This window comes from Siphateles boraxobius, unplaced genomic scaffold, assembly GCF_051911475.1.
Source record: "Siphateles boraxobius isolate OS27281-9 unplaced genomic scaffold, OSU_SipBor_1 9, whole genome shotgun sequence".
Classification (NCBI taxonomy): Eukaryota; Metazoa; Chordata; class Actinopteri; order Cypriniformes; family Leuciscidae; genus Siphateles; species Siphateles boraxobius.
The window spans coordinates 15,260,400-15,286,052 of record NW_027509219.1 but is presented as its reverse complement, the minus strand read 5'-3'; the positions used below and the strand labels follow the sequence as shown (position 1 = coordinate 15,286,052).

At 36.3% G+C, this 25,653-nt stretch overlaps 1 protein-coding gene across 3 annotated transcripts in view; it reads left to right on the top strand.

Annotated features, from left to right (window-relative positions):
* adgrd1 (adhesion G protein-coupled receptor D1) overlaps nt 1-25,320 on the top strand; it is a 48,432-nt gene extending 23,112 nt beyond the window's left edge. For all 3 annotated transcript variants that reach the window (XM_077222657.1, XM_077222658.1, XM_077222656.1), the window contains 12 exons: nt 11,012-11,085; nt 12,557-12,680; nt 15,248-15,351; nt 15,550-15,661; nt 16,800-16,953; nt 19,090-19,156; nt 19,272-19,338; nt 19,428-19,519; nt 19,600-19,726; nt 19,991-20,032; nt 20,507-20,599; nt 21,379-25,320. In XM_077222657.1, coding sequence (XP_077078772.1) covers nt 11,012-11,085; nt 12,557-12,680; nt 15,248-15,351; nt 15,550-15,661; nt 16,800-16,953; nt 19,090-19,156; nt 19,272-19,338; nt 19,428-19,519; nt 19,600-19,726; nt 19,991-20,032; nt 20,507-20,599; nt 21,379-21,474 — 1,152 coding nt within the window. In that variant the 3' untranslated portion in view covers nt 21,475-25,320. The remainder of the gene's footprint in view (nt 1-11,011; nt 11,086-12,556; nt 12,681-15,247; nt 15,352-15,549; nt 15,662-16,799; nt 16,954-19,089; nt 19,157-19,271; nt 19,339-19,427; nt 19,520-19,599; nt 19,727-19,990; nt 20,033-20,506; nt 20,600-21,378) is intronic.
* The last annotated feature ends 333 nt before the right edge of the window (nt 25,321-25,653 follow it).

The following is a 25,653-nucleotide window of genomic DNA, read 5'->3' as shown; positions in this document are numbered from 1 at the left end:
CACTCTTTTTTTCAGTTCTGAAACAGCGAGAGTATTTTGCCAAAAGAAAAGTGGTTCCGAACGCTGGAACCATAAGCCTTGAGGTCTTTTGAAAAGGGAAAGATGATTTGGTTTAACAAGGAGCTTATTTGGCCTATGTGTGCAGATGGTCCGACTCAGTCAAGGATGCATCTGTCTGCCAAATTTCCATGGGAAACCCATCAAAAATGGATACAGATGGCATGTAGACAAGTTAACCAGTACAGCATGTTTTGGGAGGATATTTGCTGTTAAAAAAAAACTAAAAAACAGTGAGGAGTTCACCGTAGCATTGGATTTCACACACCACGTTACACACAATATCCATCAACTAACCCACATTTTACAGCTCACTGCTCTTTACCATTACATAAGTTCTGCTAAACCTTTTCAATAAATAAATAAGCTCATATACAGTGTAATCACATCAAAGAAAAACATTTAAACCTATTTTACTGAGCGGTCGTTTCTTTTTTCATTGTTCTTTTTAAAGCTTTTTCAATGCTTTCCAAATCAAAACCATGCTGGCATGCATGTAACTATAGAGACAAATGTTTGTTTTGCTGGCTTTTTATGGTTTTGTGAGAGATGATTATTTCAGTGATGTTTGTTGATGGAAATGTGTGTGTCTTTGTACAAAAACCATTATGCTAATTGCTAAATGAAAGGAACCTGCTAAAAGAGTAAAGCCAAAACACTACTCAAACACAGATGCAAATGCTTTTGCAGAGTCCAATCAAAATATATCCACAGCTTCCTTAAAACTGATCAATAATCATTCAGAAATTACCATGACTAGTTTGAATTGAAATGAAGTAATTTTGTACATCCACAACACATTTGGAAAACTGACACCAGACATTTTAATTTCCTTAAGTCATAGTTTAAATGACTGTCTAATTAATCGTGGGACACTGGCTTCCTGTGTGCAGGACTTTCCAGAACAGAGGCAGTGTTTCATGAGTGATGTGTGAGCTAAATCACTAGATCAATATTCTGTCAGTGTCAGTGATGGATTACCGTGATAAGACTGTTTTTAAGATAATGGTTAGTTTTGTGTTTTGGCCTCTGGCTTTTTTGGTAGAATGGTTTAACTACTGTTGAATATTTGTAAAGAATTGATATGCTGTCTGTGTTTTTTTTGGATGATGTTAGTGGTTCTCATGGTAAATTTCCCCTGTGATCAGAGCAAGACTTGTGTTGATTTGCAAAGATTCATATTTGGTCTTAAGGAAATCCTTCATAATTAGGCTAAATTAGGATCATGTTAACGTTCAGGAGCATTTCTTTGCAAAATATATACTACCTTTCAAAAGGTTTGGGTCTGTAAAACTGTTTAATATTTTTTAAGAAGTCTCTTATACCTCACCAAGGCTGCATTTGTTTGAGCAAAATACAGGCAATTTATATTACAATTTAAAATAACTGATTTCAACTTTAATATATTTTAAAATGTAATTTATTCCTTTGACGATAAAGCTGAATTTTCAGCATCATTACTCCAGTCTTCAGTGTCACATGATCCTTCAGAAATCATTCTAATATGCTGATCTGTTGCTCAAGAACATTTCTTATTATTATCAATGTTGAAATAGTTGTGGTGCTTAACATTTTTGTGGAAACTGTGATACATATTTTTTTATAAATATTATTTGATGAATAGAAAGAACAAAAGAACAGCATTTATTTTCCTTTTTCTTAAACAGTGTACGTCTCTACTGTCACTTTTGATTACTTTAATGCATCCTTGTTGTATAAAATATTTTCTTTCTTACCCCAAAGTTTTGAACGATAGTATGAACACTAAATACAGCCATTAATGCTGTCAATAATTTAAGGTGGTGGATTTACTATGAAACAGGTGCTTTGATGGCCCTAGCAAAGTGTCAAGTTACTCTTCTAATTGTTCAACAACCAACTCGTCAATTAGTTGTTGTTGTTGTTGTTGTTTTTTTAACTTTAATATTTTGTTGCTGTGGTGATTCAAAGATACTAGTTTCCACAAAAGAGTTTCTCAGTGTATTTCCACCTACTATATCACTCCTTTGTTGGCTGACTAGTCAAACATCCTGTCCCATCCCTAAACTACACAGACAGCAACCTAAGCAACAACCGTGCAATTATAAGCAGCAATCACCTCATTACCTCATCTTTTATTTCTCCTTTTATTCCCTCTCTTCTCTTCACCTGTCCCGTCTCTTACTGCTGGATCACATGGCACGAGGTGAACAAATGGAAAGAGTGATTTCATGAGGAATGCTGGCGATGCTCAGTGTCGAAATCATAAGGATTAAAAAAAGATTTCTGACAAGCTTTCGCTGCCTTTACAATCTAATAAAGTTTGAGCGGAGCGGACACGAAACAGAGACGCCACGCATACTGAGCATGAGCGCACGTCTGTTGCGCTGTGTGCAACCTTGTACTTGCACTTGTATGTTTACGTTAATCAAAGACATTACTAGAGGCTATTTATTCATTTTAATACAATGCAGCTCCAAATCCGATGTGTATATGAAGCAGCCTGGACTGGATTCATGTAATCATCCATTGTGCTGTGTGTTTTTGTTTGCGTTCATGTGAATGTGGTTGTGTGTCCAGTAAAGATGTTTGGTGAATTACTGAACCACAAGCAGTTTTGGTCAAGGAGGTATTTCCGCTGTGGTTCAGATTTAATTACAATTCACACAGCCCTAATGGCATTACAACTTATAAATAATCTCACCAAGTCTGACATGCATTTTGATGTATGACTGGGGACTTTTGTTGTCTACTTAGTACAGTTGGGGGTTTTAAAGTCACAATAATGAGTAGTGCTCACTGCCAGATGCTTTTATAACTCACACACCCAGTTCTTGTCTGAACTCACTCACTTTAAAAGCCTGCTCACTCACTCCCTCGCTCACCCAAACACCCATTAGGTCACTCGCTCACACTAATTTATTCATTACTAACTAATCACTCTTCTCAAACTCTCATCAGCCACTGTCGGGGCAGTGTGATCCATGGCTATCAACATGCCGTACGGGGCCAATAGCCTCGGACCTCGAGCCACAAGGTCAAAATCAAACGGTGTTTCCACTGTCGGGCTAGTAGTCCCGGAACATTACCCTAAAAGCAGGTAGACATATTTCTTCTTTCCCCAACAATTTTTTTTTAAGTTGCCAGCCAGTGCCACACATTTTTTGTTGTATGAATATCTGAACATAAAATATATCAAAAGAAAGAACAGAGCCTCTGCTTTTAAAACAAACAAATAAAACAATCTACATTTTATTGTAGCTTAATTCATATTTTTTATCAACACTTGAATATGGGAGAGTTTCATGAAAAAGGAACATTTGATCAAAAAGCTGAGAAAATGTTTCTGTTTTTGGATCTAGAGATTCTGTACTATTTCTGAAGATGTGTAATTGCTCCCCCTACCATATAACAGTGAAAACATGGATTGCTGGAAAAAACTCGTCAATGGCAGGGAAGCGTTGTGTTATAAATGACGGAAAACCTTGTCAATGGCAGGGAAAGAGTTAACATGAAATATGGAACCAAATAAACACAATTATGATGTATTCGGTGGACCAAAAGCCCCTGGCCATTGGCCCTGAGGAAGCCCTGAACAATCAACAATCAAGGCAACAGGCACAATCAAGCCCCTGAAATGACAGTGGAAACATGACTGGCCTGGCATGGATTATCACTCTCACTCACTCATTCACTCGCTGACTGATTCATTCAACCACTCATTCACTCACTGACTGATTCATTCAATCAATCACTTATTCACTCGCTGACTGGTTCATTCAGCCACACATTCACTTGCTGACTTGTTCATTCAGCCACACATTCACTCGCTGACTGATTCATTCAGCCACTCATTCAATCACTGATTGATTAATTCAACCACTCATTCACTTGCTGACTGATTCATTCAGCCACTTATTCACTCGCTGACTGATTCATTCAGCCACTCATTCACTTGCTGAATGATTCATTCAATCACTCATTCACTCACTGACTGATTCATTCAGCCACTCATTCACTTGCTGACTGATTCATTCAACTACTCAATCAATAGCTGACTGATTCATTCAACCACTCATTCACTTGCTGACTGATTCATTCAATCACTCATTCAATCGTGACTGATTCATTCAGCCACTCATTCACTTGCTGACTGATTCATTCAACCACTCAATCACTCGCTGACTGATTCATTCAACAACTCATTCACTTACTGACCTGTTCATTCAGCCACTCATTCACTTGATGAATGATTCATTCAGCCACTCGTTCACTTGCTGACTGATTCATTCAACCGCTTATTCACTCACTGCTTGATTCATTCAACCACTCATTTACTCGCTGACTGATTCATTCAACCACTCATTTACTCACTGACTGATTCATTCAATCACTCATTCACTCGTTTAACTGATTCATTCAGTCACTCATTTACTCACTGCCTAAATAATTCAACCACTCATTCACTCACTGACTGATTCATTCAATCACTCATTCACTCACTTGACTGATTCTCTTAATCACCCATTCACTCACTTGACTGATATATTCTGCCACTCATTCGTTCACTTACTTATCTATACTCACCTACATTGGCTCAATCACTCAGTTGCTCATTCTCCCTCTTTTCTTCTTCTCCTTCATTTCTCCAGTCTTTCACTGAATGTGTCTTTCAGTTGGTCTGACGTCCCCCTTTGTCTTTATTTCCTCTCCCTCTCTCAGGCTTTCTCAGATGAATTGTTATAATTTATAGCAGATGCTCTGGCTGAAGTGTTTCTGTTGTTGCTAACGGCTGCGGATTGTGTGGCCTCCTCCTTTTCTTCTTCTCCATATCTTTCTATTTCTTTCCCTCTGCCACTCTTTTGCTCTGAATGCCTGAAAACAGAACCTTTAAACTGTAGTTCTGCCTTGCCCTGTTACTCTTACCATTATATTTTTAGACCACTCTCATATTATGATTTACAGTGAACAAATCCTCCAAGCTTGTGTTTTCATCAAAATTATGATAGAAATACCATTAAACTCTTAAAATGTCCCCACATGATCACCTGAGCACGTTCCACTGCATATTTAACCTTGACAGGATCCAGGTTTTAGCGTTCCACTGAGACTTCAACCATTTCCTAGCTTTTTCCAGAGATCCGGAGGACGTCCATCAACTGGCTGACCCCTTGAGCACCTTACTGGGTTTCTCCTCACCACGCACAGCTCCTATTCAGATGTTTTACCACCTCAGTCTCATCTATGTCAGCCGAGTCTTACCACATTGTTGGACCAATAATTATAAAGACACGTGGATCCACATATTTAACTTTCAAAATGTTCAACTCTCTCTCATGGTGTTTCTAAATGTGTTTCTCATATTGTATGTTTTTGCCTTCGTTGTAGCTTTTATTTCGTTGCAAAATAGAGAGAACAGTACTGGCAATACAGTGTTTAAAATGTACTTCACTTTTGTATATTGAACTATTGTATAAAATCAATGTCACATTTGCAATGTCAGCATTTTGTTTCTCAGCACCCCCTCTGTCACCTCATGTACCCCAGTTTGGGAACCATCCTCTGAACGTGTCGCAGTTCAAGTGGTTCTCATTTCTCTTTATCAAAAGTAGCCAAGTATAAAGCAATTACATATATTGTTCCAAATTTAGCTGTGGCTTGAGCCTTATTTGTGATACTGTGAGAATCAGATTGAAGTTTGTTGTTAGCACTGGCATTTCAACACCGTGATCCATGGTGCTTTTTTGGGTCTGGCTCATCACATTTCCTATTCCTGTATCATTTCCAAGTTTTCGATGGAACATGTCTTTGCGTTTTCACTGACTTTTCAAGTGCATTAATCTTCGTATTCTATGTGTACAGAAGCAGCTGCTCTAAATTACAGCCCAGCCTGTCCATAAACGTATGTAATTACAGAGCCTGTGAATAGAATGGGAGAGACCGAAAACCTTCATTTACTTTTCAACATTTATCTTCTGTGTTAAGCTTGGACTACGCGCAATGTGTTTTTAAATTTAGCCCAGCCAGGCTTTATTTAGATAGCAGTTCTTTAAATATCCCCCAGTGCAGTGCCATTAACAAGCATGCCTCAGGGAAACCAAAGGCAGCATGTTTCATATGGTGTGTAACTGGGTTTGGTCGCAATCAGAGAGAAAGTGTGAGGAGATGTTTAGCAGACGATTCTGAGCATATGCTGTTGCGTATGTGTGTGAGAGAAAGAGTTCATCAAAGAGAGAGAGTTTCAGTTAATCAAAAAAATGTAAATCTTGAATATTTACAAACTAGAACGCAATCTCTTATGGATATCTTCTTGGAATATAACGTAAGATGTTTGAACTGCTTTTATGGTGCTTTTTGACGTTTTTGAGGGAACAGATAATTGCTCCTTTAACACTTGGGGAATTATGTTGGCTTGTTATTGTGTTTTGTAAATGAAATATAGGCTTTATTGTATTGCTAGCACTCAGTTTTTCCTTCAGTTAGTCATTGGGTTAGTCATCAAGGCAGGCATCAGGGGTACTGTCCCAAAAGAATGGAAACAATACTCCCACTCTTGTGTACTGACTGACAGCCCTTCAGATGCACACTCTGACCTATTGACTTTTTGAGGATAAGTTCTAAATTGTGAAGATACTTAGGTTGTGTTATCCACCTTATTTTTCAGGTAAGCATGGGGACAGCCATTTGTAATTTTAATGTGTCTGGCTACCGGCGTCATTCACTTCCACTTATTTTACCTGTACAAAACAGCTTGTTATGCTGCTTGATATTGCAAACTGGTAGACCATATTATTTTAATGTATTGTCTTAATTATAAACACGTTGTTTTGTGAGTAAACAGTTTTACAGTTTATTGCACTTTGATATCTGCTTCTCGTTATTTCCCTACTAATAAATCGGAAGTCTCGCACATTCACAAAAAACACCTTACTTCCGCTTTGAAAAATAAGGTGGATACATTAGGACAAATGAGAAACCCATTCTTCTCATATTTAAAGCCAAAATGTTACCACAGTAGCAGATGTAGGAGTGAAGTAAAATGAATCCAATCCAATCCATATATGAAGCGCATTTGAGGGCTTGAAAATGTCAGCAAAACTACTGAAGTCAAAGTGCAATGAGAACTAAAAAATATTCAATGTGTTGTTGTTTCAATTTTTAATATTATTCTTTAAACTAAAATATTTCTGACAATATTATTGTATACTGCTGTTCAAAAGTTTGGGGTCAGTTAGATTTTTTTATAAAATAAATGACTATTTTTATTCAGCAATGATGCATTAAAATGATCAAAAGTGAGAGTACAGACATTTATAATGTTATAAAAGATTTCTATTTCAAATAAATGCTGTTCTTTTGAGGTTTCTACTCATCAAAGAATCCAGAAAAAAATTATTTATCATATATTCCAGAAAAATATCAACATTGATAGTAATCATAATAGTTTCTTGAGCAGCAAATCAGCATATAAGAATGATTTCTGAAGGATCATGTGACACTGAATACTGGAGTAATGATGCTAAAAATTCAGCTTTGCCCTCACAGGAATAAATTACATTTTAAAATATAATAAAATATACAAGACAGTTATTTTAAATTAATAGTACTTCAAAATATTACAGTTTTTACTGTATTTTTGATCAAATAAATGCAGCCTCAATGAGCATAAGCATTGAACGGTAGTCTATATTTTATTTACTTTTTTAATCCTTAAACTATATTTACATATTCTGGTTTATATACATAAGCAAGCGGTGATACAGATGGAGATCACTCACCCGGGTGTGAAGTGTGAGGAAGTTTGGCACCCACGTGAAGCTTTCAGGGGAACTTTGAAAAAGACCCAAATAGAGCAAAGCTGCCAGGTTGTTTTATATTAACCTCTGGCACAATCTGGTGGAAGAAGTTTCAAATTTTGACAGAAGAGATCAGAGTCAGGCGGAATAAGAAACTTTTTTATTCAATTGTTGTGACTTTTGGTGATTTAGTAAAATTTTTACCACATTAAATCAAATCCGCAGGGCTCAAAACAGCTTACACGCCTTATTATCCTTGGTCATCATCCAGGACCGTCAATTTGATCCAGAATGCTGATCCATATTCTCGTTATTGTCATTCTCCACATTCCTCTGAACGACAATACAGAGGCTTGCATATGCTTGGAATTACACAAGTCGTCCAATCAGGAGAGAGACTGAAGCAGCAGTTGGCAGAGGTGACTGTGTAAACCATTCCATCAGCATGACAGAGATGTGTGTTTTCTGCTTAATTATGAACACATGCCACTCAGTCTCTCTGAATAGAGCCGATGTGTGATTACACAACCTGCTGTCATCTGATAGGCTGGTGAGAATGATGTCATAGCAGCTGCCAAATACCCCAGACACCCCCCAATATCGAAGATTACGTAACATCTAGCCAACGTTTAACCCCTACCATGATTTTTACCACTACAATTTTGTGTGCCTACGAGAGTTATAACTCAGCTAGGGACTCATTCCAAACCTGTACAAACTTGTGGCTCGTTTCTCATAAAAAGCCTCTACTTAATCACCAACCTGCATTTTTGTGTGCATTTTAAGTGTAATTTCATTCTCTCTGTGTCTTTGGATACATTAGAAAGGGAGCTCCTCCAATACTGTGTGCTCTTTTGCAAGTCCTTTGTTGTTAATAAAGTGTTGGAGTGCTTTCACGCTTCTCTGGCAAGTGCCGAGTGCTGCAGGGCTGGGGGGAGCCGCAAACACCAAGCCAACCCCATCTGTGTTCATTTGACGAGAGAGAGAGAGAGAGACTTACTGATGAAGCTGTAAAAATGACCGCCTTTTTTTAGTACTGAGATTTTGACCTAGAGAGAGAGTTGGATGACAATAGAAACTGAAATGAATGAAAATGAAAACTTAGTGAAGCGCAGAGAACCATACCCGCACCTCTATTGTCACTGTCAGTATTGTTCAGATTTCCTTTCTAATCTACCTTAGCTAGACATTTGGATTGCGGTATTTTGTATTCTGACCCAAAACCTTTAAAATATTCTGATACATACATACATCGTAATAATACATCAACACAATAAAAATATTCTATTCTATTCTATGTTAAATATAAGATCAAATGTGTCATGGAGGAGCTTCTGTGAGCATCTATTTTTTTACTGTAAATTAGAAGGTATTTCAGGCTTGTATTTTCACTTACAAAAAGCCTAAAAAAATGAATACATAAATGTAACAATATTTTAATACTGAATAAAAGTTATCTTTATAACTCCAATTTCTAACAGTTGTTAATATGCCATTTTTGCGTAATTTAAAGGTTGATAACATTTTAAAACATCTTAAAACATCATTCACTTTATTTATGATCTGTTTCCCTTAACAAACAAATATTGGAACGTGTGCTAATTTAATAAAATTTCATTCACACACATTTCCCTCTCTGAAACTTACTGACATTCTTTATGCCATTTATTCCAGCCATACAAGTAATGCAAAACTAGGGTACGTTTACATGACAACAATGTACTAAAAACGAAAAAAAAGGAAAAATTGTTGTTGCATTTTTCACATAGAGATAACATAATTTTCAAAACGTTCCCCGTTCTCACGGATCCACTAAACCGTCAAAAAATGCTGTATTGTTCACGCCAGGCCAGTAGTTGCCAATGTCACTTTGTAAAGAAACACTACGCGCCTATAGACTAATACGCATGCGAATGACATCACATTTTGCATGAAGACGTCATAATGGTCAGCATGGAGACGATAATGGTATCGTTTTCAAAAACTTGCATTTTTGTGCACCACTAAAATGCCATTGTTGTGTAAATGAACGGCCAAAATGCATAAAAAAGTTTTACGTTTTTCGGTGTCGTGTAAACGGCCCCTTAAAAAAACAAAAAACGAAGCACCAGCTTTGTGTCTCCCAACACCCATGCAATCACTCAGTCATATTGCGGTTTCCTTTTAGATTTTAATGATATGTTTTGTTACTCTTCATCCAACAGCACAACAAAAACTGTGCCATTTTCATTTAAACCACCAGTTTATTAGTTAAACCATCTTGTATACACTTTAAAAACAGGCTTGGTTATCCTCACTTCAAAGCCATGTGTGACGAGGGAGATTTGTGAAATGCTACAAACTGTTTATTCTGACCAAATAATTTTGAGTGTTCCTCAACGCTTACCCGCACTAATAATGATATCTTTATTTCTATGTGATGTCAAACGCTGCCACAACTGGATCACATTTTGTATGTCCTTCTAATTCTCTCATTTTTTTCCTCGCTTAAATTATCATCACTTTGACTGGTTGTTATACTAGTCTCCGGGTCATTTCCGAACATCCTTCATCCTCTCTACCAGTTCTTTTCCATTCCTGTCTGGAATATGTTTCTGTTCTTTACTCCGTCCTGATTCCTTATAGTGTCCTTCATGCAGTCATGGAAATTCTGTGAGACTGACTATTGAGAGGAGATGAAAGCGTTCTTGTTTCTGAATGTATTTATTTGAAAGCAATGTGCATGTATTTATGCACATTTGATATATTTAGCGATATTGGCCTCTAATCTCTCAATGTTGAGGGACTGTGGTTGTACGTTGACAACCCCGTAACACTTGTTTCAAACTTCTGGTGTGAGTGAACCTTTTCGACTGAATGACACTAAAGGTGCAGTCACATTTACCATAGCTTGGTGAAATGTTGTGGGCTATCTAAAAATCTAGTCTTTCTTGCATGAATTTGCACAATCGGGAGTTTCAAGTAAAGTTGGTCATTTGAATTTGCTGCGCTTACCAACAGAAAGCTGCTTGATTTGAAAGTGACTTCTGTATGAGCAATGCTTTTAACATCTCTACGCTACTGATAAGGGACTTTTATGTGCACACTAATGTATCCGCACCATAAAAAGGACTCTACTGTGATTGGATATTATAGGTGTGATGTTTCACTCTTAATTGGGCTGGTTTCCTGTCTTTCAGAATACAGAACAGCAGCTCCTGGCCTTAAACCAAAGCAATAAAGTGTTCCTGTACTGCGCTTTCCTGGACTACAGGTGGGTCTCACATCTTCAAGCGCTCCTTTATGCACACAAATGTTTCATATTTCACAATTATTAGTTTGTAATTTGTAACCAAATATTCAATATTTGGGGGGTATAGTGACAGACATTTTTAGTGCTTGTATATTTTATATTTTATAGTTTATATTCATGTTTTTCCTATCCGGTATGGTGTTAATATACTAACTTACTTTAACTATTAAAATATGCTGTGTACTTTAAAATATATACTGATTACCACCATAATAATCAATAAACAATATTTGATTTCAATGAAGTATAAAATCAAATGTTATGGTGTCACGCATGGACTTCTGAGAATGTCCACTTACTGTTTTTTTTTTTACTGTAAATAATCAACTTTATTTTATTAATGACAAAAAACTTACGAAAACATACTTAATGTATAATTTTAACAGCACTTTAATATAAAAGTCTTATTTTAGTATTTTATAATTTTTATAAGTTTTACTCTAGCATTTTTAGATACTTTTTCTGTTAGAAATATTAAGATCCCAATGTCGGACTCGTTTATATTTTTAGATCTTTTAAGGATGTCCCAACTTTCATCCTCAATTTCACTGTCCAGAGATATTTATGCAGTCCTTCCTGTATAATCTCTCTCATCCATCTATCTCTCTCTATCTGTCATTTGAATGTCTCATTTCACATTTCCTGTTAAAGCTTGTCAGGAAGTACTTTGATTTATCAATCTGTCTTGTATTTATATCCCACTGTTATCCTTTACCTATACAGGTTACATTTATGACATTTAGCACATTTTAAACATTTTCATTTGGACTATTTCATGAATAGAATTGGCATTGTTCTAATTGATCTTGCAGTCTACATCCTTCAGTCTTTTTTCCAATTCGTCATTCAAACGAGTCTTTTAGAAATCATGAAAGTCTGTTGTTGATAAAATGCAATCTTATACCAAAATAGCTATAATCAAAAAAATCATTCAAGGCCAAGTAACGAAGCCAATTTTAGGATCATGAAAATTGTGAAATTGTTTAATCATTTAATTTAGAGTGAGACCCCTTCCTCCCTTGTCTGCTCTCTTTCATTCTTTCTCATGCTTGTTCGATCTTTCTCCCATGTAATTATTCGAAAAAATGACTGCATCCGTAATGGGGTGATGAAGCTGGAATATTTTCTCTGACTGAGATTAATGGGATTTTACATTAGTTTTGATTTCGTTTAGATCAGATTTGATTAATAACTCTCTGGTAATTCCATTAACGCTCCACCAGGGTGTGAATGCGTATGGTTTCAATATAAACAATGAATAACTCCAGCAACTGTAATGCTCAATTAAACCTGTGTGTGTGTGTGTGTGTGTGTGTGTGTGTGTGTGTGTGTGTGTGTGTGTGTGTGTGTGTGTGTGTGTGTGTGTGTGTGTGTGTGTGTGTGTGTGTGTGTGTGTGTGTGTGTGTGTGTGTGTGTGTGTGTGTGTGTTCAGCTTTAAGGAGGGTGTGTGGTCCAATGAGGGCTGTGTGAGAGCTGATGGAAACCTGTCCTTCTCCATTTGCTTGTGCAACCATCTGACAAACTTCGCCATCCTTATGCAAGTGGTTCCCTTGGAGGTGAGGCACTCTCAATGTCACTCAATACTTTTGAATTTTCTCCATTCCATCAGGCTTAATCTCTCTGTTGAATGCAATAACACGTTCTGTCTGAGCAGCCCCTTTTTTAAATGAAAGCATCTCCGCTGTTATTTCTAATTTTGTTTGCTATTTGGTCTTAATGCAAACAAGAGAACTGAATCCTGCTTTACAGATACAAGCACGAGCAGACAATACCAGATATTTGAGGGTTCTCAGTCTGTGACATCTATATCTGACTACCTAAGTCTTATATAAGCTCCTGAAAATTGCACATATACATAGTACAAAACTGGCAGCGAAGCCTGAGGTTAGTGGAATTTCTCAAGATACCTTGATTGAGCGTTCAGGTCATATCCCATCAGGGATCTTTGAAAACACCAAGGCACTGCGATGAATGCGTTCCTAACTGTGTTTCTGGTCTGCATCGAGCCAGCAGCATGCAGGGCTTGAGGTTTTGTTTGGCCGAGACTCTCTGTAAATCAGCAGCAGAGCTTTAAAAGAAAAGACAGTTTGGACACAGTTGAGACACTTCTCCAGGGGTGACGTGCAGGATTTTGTTTCTAGTTCATTCGAAACTCATCGTTGTGTGTGAAAGTGTCTCAGGGGAGGCCGCTTGTCAGAGTCTGTGTGGGTCGAGGACTGTGGGCCGAGTTTGGGCGGACAAATGGATTGTCATCTGTCAGAGAAAGCTTGTAAGCATCTGCCTTTGAAATACAGAACGACAGGCACAGCTTGATATTTTGGTAACCCTTGTCCTGTTGATTTATTTAAAGAGAACTAAAGAGCGAATTTAAGTCAGGCTAAAGATGCTGTCAGCAAGATGTACTCACTAAGTAGGGACATGTTTGTGAAGATAAGAGACATATTGCTTCACACGAAGGCTGATTGCCGTTTCGAGGTTCGTTCTCCGATGGTGCGTGAGCCAAACCGAGGCAACCAGGTGCATCTTGGCTCCTCTGCCTCTATCATCTGCATGTGTTTGTTGAGAAAATCTGTCCTTGCTCAGTCATGTAATCATCTCCTCTGGAGCTTTGATGCTAATGGCCGCCTCTGCCGGGGCTTCAATTAGCGGCTCACCTCAGTACTTCAAGCCTAGGAAATCGTGCTTTCTCCACCGCTCTGCAGATCCTCGATATTCTGGGCCTGAGATAATCACAAGGCAGGAAGCGGAGTTAATGTACGATCGAACCCACGCACGGAAATAGAATTATGGGGGAAAACAACTGCCAATAGGCCCGATGTGCAGAAGCACCAATTACTGGCACTGGGTCAGAGAAACTGTAACAATGCAAGTCTATATCCTGTCCGATGTTCGGGAATAAATCTATGCACTCTTTAACAACAGTTATAAGGGGCCGTATCATGAAAATCTGTTAGTTAAGGGTTTTTGCACTAAAAAACAGTGGCAAATTTGTTTTTATAACCATTTTACACACTCTATTTATTTAAATTGTGATGCGCAATTTCAAGTTCTGTTTTGTAGTTTTTAAACATTTATGAACCTTCTGTTTCCAGTCAGTTGCTTGAAAGTGCGTACCAAGACGTGATGCCAGCAAACAAGGTTTAAAGCAGTTCATATGACATCTTCAGTTGTGGAAGTACAGAATAAACCATTAGTTTTGAAAAATGCAGTAGTCTTAGTTTTAGTAGTGATATTTTCTAGTAAATCAAACCATGACGTACACATTCTTGGGGGATCAGTAATGTTTTTGAAAGAAGTCTCTTGTACTTGGCAACGCTGCATTTATTTGATCAAAAATTCAGTATACAGTAACTAAATAACAGTAATATTGTGAGATATTATTACAATTTAAAGTAACTGTTTTCTTTTGCCACATGGTCTTTCATAAACCAAATGCTGATTTGGTGTTTTTCTTATTAATACTAATGTTCAAAAAGCTGTGCTCATAAATATCTTTGTGGAAATCATGATACATTTGTTTCAGGATTCTTTGAAGATTATACATTTCAGAAGAACAGCATTTATTTGAAGTTTGTTAAATAAGCATTATAAATGTATTTACTGTCACTTTTGGTCAATTTAATGCATCCTTGCATAAAAGGATTAATTTTAAGAGAAATATTCCTGACCCAAAACTTTTGAACGGTAGTGTATTACAAGTTATATATACTTATATATGTATATTTGATTAAGCAAGACTGTTACTGTTCATCTTTTCTCAACCGTTGGTCTACCTTGTCTGTAAATAGTTAGTGCTCTCTAACAAAAACATTTTGCTCCAAAGAAATAATTTGATTGATTGGATTTATGTCAGACTCATGCTTGTTTGTTCTGATGAAGTGATGTTGAAACTTTCAAGTCATTGAATATTATGCACACGTCAATCCAAGTACAGCTGGTCATTGGTAACCTTTGACTTTTCAATCAGTGGATTGTTGCTGTGGTATTCAGTGTCTCTTATGTGCAGTAACATCTGGGGTTTTCAACTCATTTAACCCCCTTTGATTCTGTGTTTTTTTCAGTTTCAGATTTCCAGACAAATTCATCAATCTCATTGTCAATCTCACATTTGTTTCCACCACAGCTCTCAAAAGCCCACCAGGTGGCGCTCTCCGCTATTAGTTACATCGGCTGCTCTATCTCTATTTTCTGCCTGGCAATTACACTGGTGACCTTTGCGGTGTTGTCGTAAGTAACCCATATTGCTTTTTGAACATGCATGATTATAATCTTCTGTTTACCGGTGAATATAAAAAAAAGTATCTACTACATGATAAAACTTTTTTGATTTTTTAATAACTTGTAATTTCATTGAATTTAATACTAAAAGCCTTTAGTGTTTCTCCACCATCACTATTTAAAATTCATAACTTTTTCTGCATACAGGTCTGTTAGCACCATCCGTAACCAGCGTTACCATATTCATGCCAACTTGGCATTTGCCATTTTAGTCGCTCAGGTCCTCCTGCTCATCAGTTTCCGCTTCAGTCCCGGCACGGTGAGTCCATCTAGCATACTCATCTTAAAGCAGTGCTTCTCAGCCTTTTTTGACTTGAAGATCCACATTATACTGGTATTTCTGCTGTAATTATGACAAATTTGCTTGTTTTCTGACAGTTATAAGATACTGGTAGTATTGATATATTAGATCAACCTAACCATTATTCATTTTGTGATTCAAGAAGATTCAAGAACAGTATGTTCTTTAAGTATGGAATAATTGACGACAGGCCGTTGAATTATTAGAAAAATAATACACTCCCGAGGTGGTAATGTGGCCACGACGCGAAGCGGAGTGCATTATTCTTCAATAATCCAATGGCCAGACTCAATTATTCCTGTAGTCTGTAAGGACTTTTAAAATAGCTGAAATCATTTGGCGAGGTGATATGGAATTGTAATGCTGTCAAAACCTGCCTGGAAATACTTTAGCCGTGCGTTTGCCTAAAAATAATATTTAGAACACTTTAGAACGTTCATCAACCAATCAGATTCAAGCATTCAACTGCCCCGTAGTATAATTAAAAACAATAGTTATTTTGTGACAGATTATTTAGATTAGAGTTTAATTATTTTAATAATATATTTATTTAAATATTTGAAGTCATCCTGCACCACACCCTGCTGTATGCCACAATTCTGCACTACAGTAGCAAAGACAATAACTAAAACAAAATTGGGAGTTTGCAAAGAATAATAATCTACCACACTATATATTGTTAAAGATGCTTATGAAATGTTCAAATGACATCGATATATTTTTTACAAGATGTGATTATGTTTAATTGTGTTTGTTGTCTATGGTGATTATCGTTTCATTATCAGAAACATGTTGTCATTACATAAACGAATCCAATAAGGTGGAAAGAGCCGATGACTGCTGCACTAATCTCCTAACATGCCTCTGGCATTACGGACAGATTCATTTGATACTTATTCAATTTGATTGTGCTTCCTCTGTCTGAGGACCCGGCTGAACACCCGCTTAGCTCAATGATGCAGTCGCCCACGTGTTTATTTTAACAACATCTATTACATTAGCTATGATTTACAGTTTTCTGTGCAGTGCATTTGGTCTAGACACTTGTCTTGATCCTAAAGGCCATAGTGAATGATACTGTCCTCTGCCATCCCAGCTCCCATGTAAGATCATGGCCGTGTTGCTGCATTTCTTCTTCCTCTGTGCGTTCGCCTGGATGCTGGTGGAAGGCCTGCATCTCTACAGCATGGTGATCAAGGTGTTCAGCTCGGAGGTCAGCAAACACTTTTATTACTATGCCATCGGATGGGGTGAGTACAACGTCTTACATTTACATTTATTCATTTAGGTGGAGACTGCAGCAGATCACAAAAATAATTGGCACACTACAGTATATTACACTGTAATCCAGAATCGCCTCTTAAAAGTGCTGAAAATGCCTCTACAACACATTTGAATTGATCACGTTTAAACACTCTTCTCAATCATATGATAATCGTTTGATGAATTACTGTCATAACTAGAAACTATACACAATGTATCTTTTAAGAGGAATTCCATTGACCACCTGCTTTCTGTGGACGCAAAAGAGTAGTTGTAATCGCACCAGGCAGGTACAGCTGAGTTTTACGAATTAGACACATCTGTAGTGAGCAGAATTTACATATAAATGAGGCATTTGAGCTGAAAAGACACTTGGCCCCATTCACTAACTGTGCATACTCAAGTATTTGTGCATCTGCGTACAAACTTTTTCATGAACAAATCATGATTCACCACTAACATTTGATAATGTTCAATATTTACAAAGAAATTTAGAAACTGGAGCCACACTAAAATCACATACTCTGGTAAAGATTAATTAAGATAAATGATATGTCATCATATACAGTAAAAGAGTTATAGTATGAGTTGCGAAGTTTCTCTTTATAAAAATGCACATAAGCGTATGTACCACTGGGTAATGAGAGGTCTGTAGTCTGTTATCTAGCCTGTTTGAGCTGGTTTTGAGAACGGCAAACTTGCTATTTTTTGAGGAACTAGCTGCGCATGCTTTACATAAACAGTTAGTCACTGGTTAAAAGACATACTGACTTTAGCACATAAATAAACTATATTATGGGTTATTTGTGAATAAGACACCAGATTTTGAACTAAAACTGCCACAGATACAGTGGTGCTGTTCAGTGAATTCATCTCATTCATATAAACTACACACTTCATTACACAGACATGCTTAATCGAACTTACAGAAAGAAAAACATCAGATCTATTTCATTTGCCTTAAACGACCCGTTTCAGTGTAATACACAAACCCAAATGTCAAATGAGGTTGTCCCACGGCAGGCATTAGCACTGAGAGAGATCAGCCTCCTCCCTCAACCATGACTGATTTGGCGGTGTTGTTAAAAAAGAGATTAAAAGAAGACATTTGTGTGTTACAGTCCGTCTGAGGTGTCAGTAGATAAAAGGACATTAAATCTTAGCCGAGTCTTCAGTGGGTCATCGCTAATGATGTCGTCACTGTTATTTATCAAGCTGTGCTCAAATGTGCTGGTGTGCTAATAGACAACATCTGTTTTATCTTATTTTCTCACTCGCTCTTTTGAGAACAATTTATAATCCTCTGCTTCTTTTTTATATATATATATACATAAAATGACATTGCCAGAGCAAAAGTCAAAGTTGGCACCATGATAACTGAAGGCGTTTTTCATTATTACATATGAAAAAGTGTTGAATAAATAGGCATGTTTATTTGTATCCCTGGTGATACATGTGACTGGCTTAATGTGGATGAAGAAAACAGGATTTGTTAGACTTAAGTCATTACTTTAGACTGAAGTCTACTCCCTTTCTAAAAGCCTTTGGCACAGCTACACTGCTCTTTATTTATTGTGGCACGAAACAACCGGCCACAGTCCAACAGTTCTTATTTTAGTTCCTACGACATAATCTGAAAACTTCTATGCTGAGTTTTACAACAAGGTATTTTTAGCTCCAGTAACCTTTCAGGTGTTTCTCTCCACTTTTATCCTCCTTTTAGCTTTTTGCAGATCATTAAAAACATCATGCAGTGTGACAAATGAGTTATTAAAAGTGTGAATGGTAACACTTTCATTTAGGGTCCACTTCTCACTATTAACTAGTTGCTTCTTAGCATGCATATTACTAGGATATTGGCTGTTTATTAGTACTTATAAATCACATATTAATGCCTTATTCTGCATGACCATATTCTACATCCCTTAATCCTACACAATACCTAAACTTAACAGCTACCGTAATTAGGAGTTTATTAAGGCGTGTGACCGTGTGAATAATTATACATGGATTGGAAAAATGTTGTTTAAAGTACTTTTAGATGAAGTATAACATGTCAGGGCACTGCTTGAAATTATTTACTCCTGAAATTTCCCTCTAAAATGGTTCATGTTTTCACTCAGGATGCCCTGTGGTCATTTGTGTGGTGTCTATGACCTTGTCACTCAACAGCTATGGAGAGGTTGGCAAGTAAGTTACCATAATAACACTGTGGGTCATGACATGGTTAACAGATGTCCAGTTTGAAGTGAAAAGATGACTTGTTTGATATAATTTGTCCATTTTGTTTCGTCTTTCTCCATAGTTGCTGGCTGTCTCTGAATAACGGAGCGATTTGGGCTTTTGTAGCCCCTGCTCTGTTTGTTATAATGGTAAGCAGCTGTTAATGAAGTGTGTTAAATGCACTACGCTAGGTGAGCATGAAAGGAACATTTGTAATGTTGTAATCTCTGCCATCCAGGTGAACATTGGCATTTTGGTAGCTGTGACACGAATCATATCCAGAATCAGTGCAGAGAACTATAAGGTTCACAGAGATTCCAACTCTGTGAAGTGAGTTTATCTGCTATCATGAATGTAATATCGGCTATCTTGCATTTGCTTTTTTCATATGTGTGTGTCTTTCTTTCTAGGCTGACGACCAAAGCAGTGGCGGTACTCTTGCCCATCCTGGGCATATCATGGATCTTCGGGGTTCTGGCGGTGAACGACCACTCCCTGCTTTTCCAGTACATGTTTGCAGTTTTTAACTCACTACAGGTCAGAATTCACTACTGTGTAACACAACAGCGCTGCACTAAAGACCACAGGTCTTACTCAAACTGATTGATTTTTACTTCGATAACAGCCTCCAAAGTCAACAGCGTGTTCGCCAAACAATGTCAGCTTCAAAAAAATATGAGACATAATAATGTTTGAAATGACTTTGGACCTGGACTGACTTGTAAGAACTTTTGCAGATGTGAATTGGAGCGCTTTCACAATATTTAGTGTTATCTGTTGTTTTCCTTTTTTTTCTCAAAGGGGTTCTTCATATTCCTGTTTCACTGTCTGTTAAACTCTGAGGTAAGAGCGTGTTTGTGCAGCTGTGTCTGACGTCTGTGCCTTATGTCAGGGGAAAATACCTGACGTTCCCGCAGCGAGCTGGTGTAAATGATGGAGTTTGTTGTATGGAGTTGAAGTGTGATCGCCATCTAGTGGTGATGATTTGATACTCCATTATGTGAATGCACATTTTAAGGCCAATTCGCACTGCACCGACAGATGCCGACCACCGCAGACGATCACCAGATTACAGTACGTCGGTTCTACGACCCGATAAGTGCCGATTTAGCATGTTCATTCGGCGAAAACAAGCTCTAACAGATGCCAAAACTGATCCGACAAAACCCGGTATCTGTTGCCGTCTGTCGGCGCAGTGTGAATTGGTCTTTCTTTAGAGACCCTTTTAAACTAAATCACAATCTCTTTTTGATATATAAACCAAGTGTCAAGCATTGTGTTTGTTAACAGATTTCATGTCTTATTACTGCTCAACAGGTCAGGGCTGCTTTCAAACACAAAACCAAAGTGTGGACTTTAACCAGCAGCTCAATCCGCAACATCAACGTCAAACCTTTCAACTCAGACATCGTGAGTAATTCCAGGTCTTTTCATTTTTACTTTTGTATTGTTCATGACCAGTGATTTTAGACTTACCCTTGTGAAAAATAAGTACACTTTAACATGCTTCAACATAAAGAGCACTTATTATGGAAATAATATACTTTAAAAGAATATACTTCATTAAATGTTTTCGCCATGTTTACAATTAAATGAAAATGAGTTATAGTTTAAATATATGAAATGCAGTTAGTAGAACTTAACAGTGCTTTTTCGCCCACTTCAGTTCAAGTACATTTTTATAATTACTTCTATTTGAAATATGGTAAAAGTGTACTGCTCAATGTAACGACAAGCATTTTTGGTAAACTAAAATATACTTTTATGTAATTCCTATTGAAACTTGTATGCCATGTATAGAAATATGTTATTAAAATAAAATTATAATCAAGTACTTTGCATGTGCTTTAGTATGTTTAATAAGCCAACACATCAAAATAAGCGCACTTCTTTAAAGCACGACCAAAGATTGTTAAAACAATGATTTAAAATATACTTTAAAGTAAAACGTTTCATTTGACATTATTACAAAGTGCACTTTAAAATGTGCCATGACCAAACCGTTAAAGTGCACACTCAAGTGGCCTGTTTTTTTGTTAATATTATATTATCTGGAAATATATGTTTTTTTAAATATACTTTTAAGATTTGAAGTACACTGCAGGTGCGTATTTAGTACAATTAAGCTCAGTTCTTCCTCACAATGGTATTATAAAAAAAACATGTATTAATCTGGTTTTCTTTCGCAGATGAACGGGAACAAGGGAGGTGTGACTCCCACGAAGATGAACACGTGGGACAAAAGCACCAACTCAGCCAACCGCATAGATTTGTCAGCAGTATAATGGCTTCTGATGAGGACAACAGCGTAGCAATTCCTGTCGAAGATGTGCCGATCTATATCGCATTTTAAAATGACTTCAATGGTGAAATGGCTACAAACACTTGCAGCTAATTGTAGAATAGTTAACTCACAACACAAAGTTCTCTGATGTCATTTGCTCCTGCTGATGATCTCTCTATTACAAACATTGGATGAAGACACAAGACCTGTTGTTGGGATGAAGGAGCGTTTGCTAATAATGTGGCCTGCTGAGGACTCATGAAAATATACTAATTCTCACAGACAGGAGACTCTCCTGCTTGCTCTGCTTGTTTGGATAATACACTAGATCTATGCTACACTTGGACCACTGTCTGGCCGTCCTTCAAAGAGAGGAATCATGTACAGGTCTGGAGTGTCTCAACTTTAGCAAGAAAGATTCTTTGCAACAGTCCTCCTGAGTGAAGTACGTAGCAGCTTCTATTCATTCCTGTCCATCTGTCACTAAAGTTCCTGCTTTTTCTTTTACAGTTTTTCAAAAATGCTTATGTTTTTTTTGAAACTATGGCTCCATTTCTCAAAACTCTACACACAAAATGCAAAACTTCACACATATCTTGCAAAAGCAAACACTTCATTCAAAACTATATTAACTCTTCTAAAAATGCTATTTTTGTCAAGAAACAATACACAAAAATAAAATGATTAGCCACATACACGCCAAACTACACACAGATGTGAAAAATGTAAAACACTACTCTCTTGTGCCTTTTGCTTGTTCAGAGTGCAGAGGAGTGCACATAGCACTCGCATGTACATATGGACAAATACACTATACAGTATGTACAGTATGTATGCGCAACTGATTCATTTGACAGTTATGGAACTGAACTGAATCAATACTGAAGTGACATAAGCTGAATAATTACACTATTAGCTTGAACTGATTTACAGCAGAATTTGTTAATTAATGTGAAGATGCAGTGAAACAATCTAGATATATTGTAGCTTGTATGCATATATATATGTATATATATACACACACTTAATATGCATACAAGTCAGAAAGTCAACTATGTCTAAAGCGCTTTGTGTGCGTATGTGTGTTGGTATGTATGTATGTATATGCATAAATATACATATATACATATTTACACTATAAAAAGAAATGCAAGGGGGCAAAAATCATTTCTTTCTTTCCAAACTGAGTTTTAATTTCTAAGTGATCAATGTATACGTGTTTTCACACATGATCATTGGGTGTAGGTACACAGCAAATGAATATGGCAGGGTTTTCTAAATAAAACAAAAGAGATGTTAGTTTTGAATGATGTGTGTAATGTAGAGAACTGTGTTTAGAGTTTTGCAAAATGATTGTTTTACAATAGCAAACTGAGTTTAGAGCACGTAATGTGCTTTTAGTTTTGTAGACTTGGTCTGAAGATTCGGTACACAAATGAATGGTTTCACTGAGTGGGCCTCAAGTACCACTTTTAGTATCTAAGCAATTTTAAAAAATAAACTGTAATTAGACCTGAAATAGAAATACAATACTGGTGAGTTTTTCCTGATCATTGGGACGGTTTTCCCATTTTTATCTAGTATTGTAAATGGCACTTTTTTAACCAAAAAGGTTTTGAATGGAGACTAGAAAATTAGGCTATTCATTTTTTTATCAGAGCAAACATATAATGAATATTTGTATGTGAAGTTTGCAGTTTTTGCAACCCTGTTACCAAGACTAGCAATGATCACCAACATTAAATGACTAGATTTATATATACTGTGTGTGTGTGGGGGGGGGGGGGTAAATTAAGCTATCAGGCATTTGGAGCTAGTTAGTTTGAGACCAAATGTTGTTTTGTAGTTATTAATGAAATAAAATTTCCAATAAATCTAAGTAAAAAATATTGTTCTGACAATAACTTTGGTAATAGGGTTGAATAGTTGACATTGACAAATACAGTAAACACTATAAACCCATGAAGAAAATGGACTGAGCTTATATGTTTTCTTCATGTCTTCTGTTTTTCTAATTTTAAGGAATGTTACTTTTTTTTATAATAGGGAAAGATCATGTGATAACAGGGTTGCATGTAAACTATGGGATACAGAGAAATATAATGTTTTGGTGATTGATTGAATGATTAAATTTGGTTAATATATACTAATTGTTAATGCAAATTAATATTAAATTAATACATTCAGTTGTTTACTCAAATTAATAGAATATTGTTATATGATTTTAATAGTTTGATACTGTTGAGAAGGTTAAAACCTCTGAGGTGGGTCAGGCTAATTTCATTTTAGATAATAGTTTATTTAATAATTCGTAGAACAAAAAAACCATGGGAACTGTGACTCTTATGCTTTAAAACAGTAACTGAACACCTAATTGTACCCTGTTTTTGGAAATTCCCACATAGTTCTGTCATTTCATGATATGTACCAGTATGCATCAGTTCATAAAAGTGGCCACTTTTGTGATGTAAATAATACAGAACTCATGTTAAATGCCCTAAAGCCAGTGTGTGACACACAGCCATACAGTGTCTGTAATTGTTTTATTACCAAGACAGGTCAGTGTATTTTTAACGTGTGACCATATATCTTTTAAATTATTGTCGTCGGCATGTTCCACAACAAGACTTTGATACTGCTTGAAAGATGATCTTATTCAGTATCATAACTGCTATTTTTCTCAACGTTATAGCTTAATCAGCTATTGTTTGTAGTTTATTAGCGGATGTCTGAGTCTTCATGATCTTGGTACATTAAGGTTTTTTATTTTATCAAGACAGTTTCTCCCAAATGAACATTTTAACACCAAGTGCACTTCTTATCTGATTGTTATTTAATATTTGAAAATAATTGTTTTTATGCAGTGTCTCTCAATTAGGGGACATTCACTATTTTTGTATCTTTAACACATTTATGTAATGTTTTTCTCATATGAAAATGCTGGAACCATTGATTGAAAGTACACCATATATGACTGGACTTTTACATCTTCACATTACACATGCTTCTGAAGTATTAAATAGCACCGGTATGATCTAAGCATACACACACGAATGGCCATAGCAGTGTTTAACAGAGGAAGTGCTTTTAAATTCCAGTAAAAAAAAAAAAAGGTTTTTCTTAAATGTTTATAATGTGAGAAATCTTTCTGTGAAGTTTTTATTTGATTTATTCTGTTTCCTTGATTTATTCTGTTCCAATGCAAATGGATTTTCACTGTTTTCTTTTGAAAAATAAAGAGTATGCCAAATAAAACCTTTTATGTAAGTCTAATAACTGTATCCGACTGTGATATGACAGAAGTGAGTTGTACATATTTGTATGTCCTATATTCGTACATATCATTTTTTCTAAGAGTGTCTCTTTAGGTTTTGAAAATAAATTGCTACGTCTAGACAATCTTTAGACTTTTTCTGCATTTTCTCTGATTCATTTTCAGGGGTAAATCTGCGGAATGGATCTAATATAACCAAAATATTTCTATTTTTTATTTACAAATCCTGCAGACATCTCTGGGAACAGATTCAGTGTTCAATGCTGACTGCTTATTCACTATGAGGACGGTGATATGTGATCGATATTCATGAGCTCATTACTTGTGTTTTCTGTGTTTCTTTTATACGGTACACAGAGTCATTCATTAGGGTTTAATGTGGAGAAGGATCATCTGTGAACAGTAGGCCTAACATGCATTAAACCTTATACCCATGTTGATTGTCTTTACAAGTAAAATCTGAATGACGTTTTGATTGTCTTTGGCATCCATTACATTTTGAATGAAGGTCATACTGTTTGTAATATGCCCTGTATATCTCAGTTTTGAATAAAATTGACTCTTTAGTATTGACGTTATGCATTTTTGAATTTTAATTTACCATTTGTCTTAAAAACATATTTTTTCCTTCTGATTAAGCAATGTGAGGATTCAGTAATACAAATTCAACTAGACACCATTTCCATTTTTATTAGATTCGAACAGTGTTTTTGTCTCATAAGTTCTATTTCTTAGGTCTAACAAGCACTGTCACCTCAGGAGGAAGTTTAGGGTGAAATATTATTACAATTTAAAGTAACTGTTTTATGTTAATATATGTTTTCAAATGTAGTTTATTTCTGTTATGTTAAAGCTGAATTGTCAACAGCATTACTTGTAACATCACATGATCCTTCAGAAATCGTT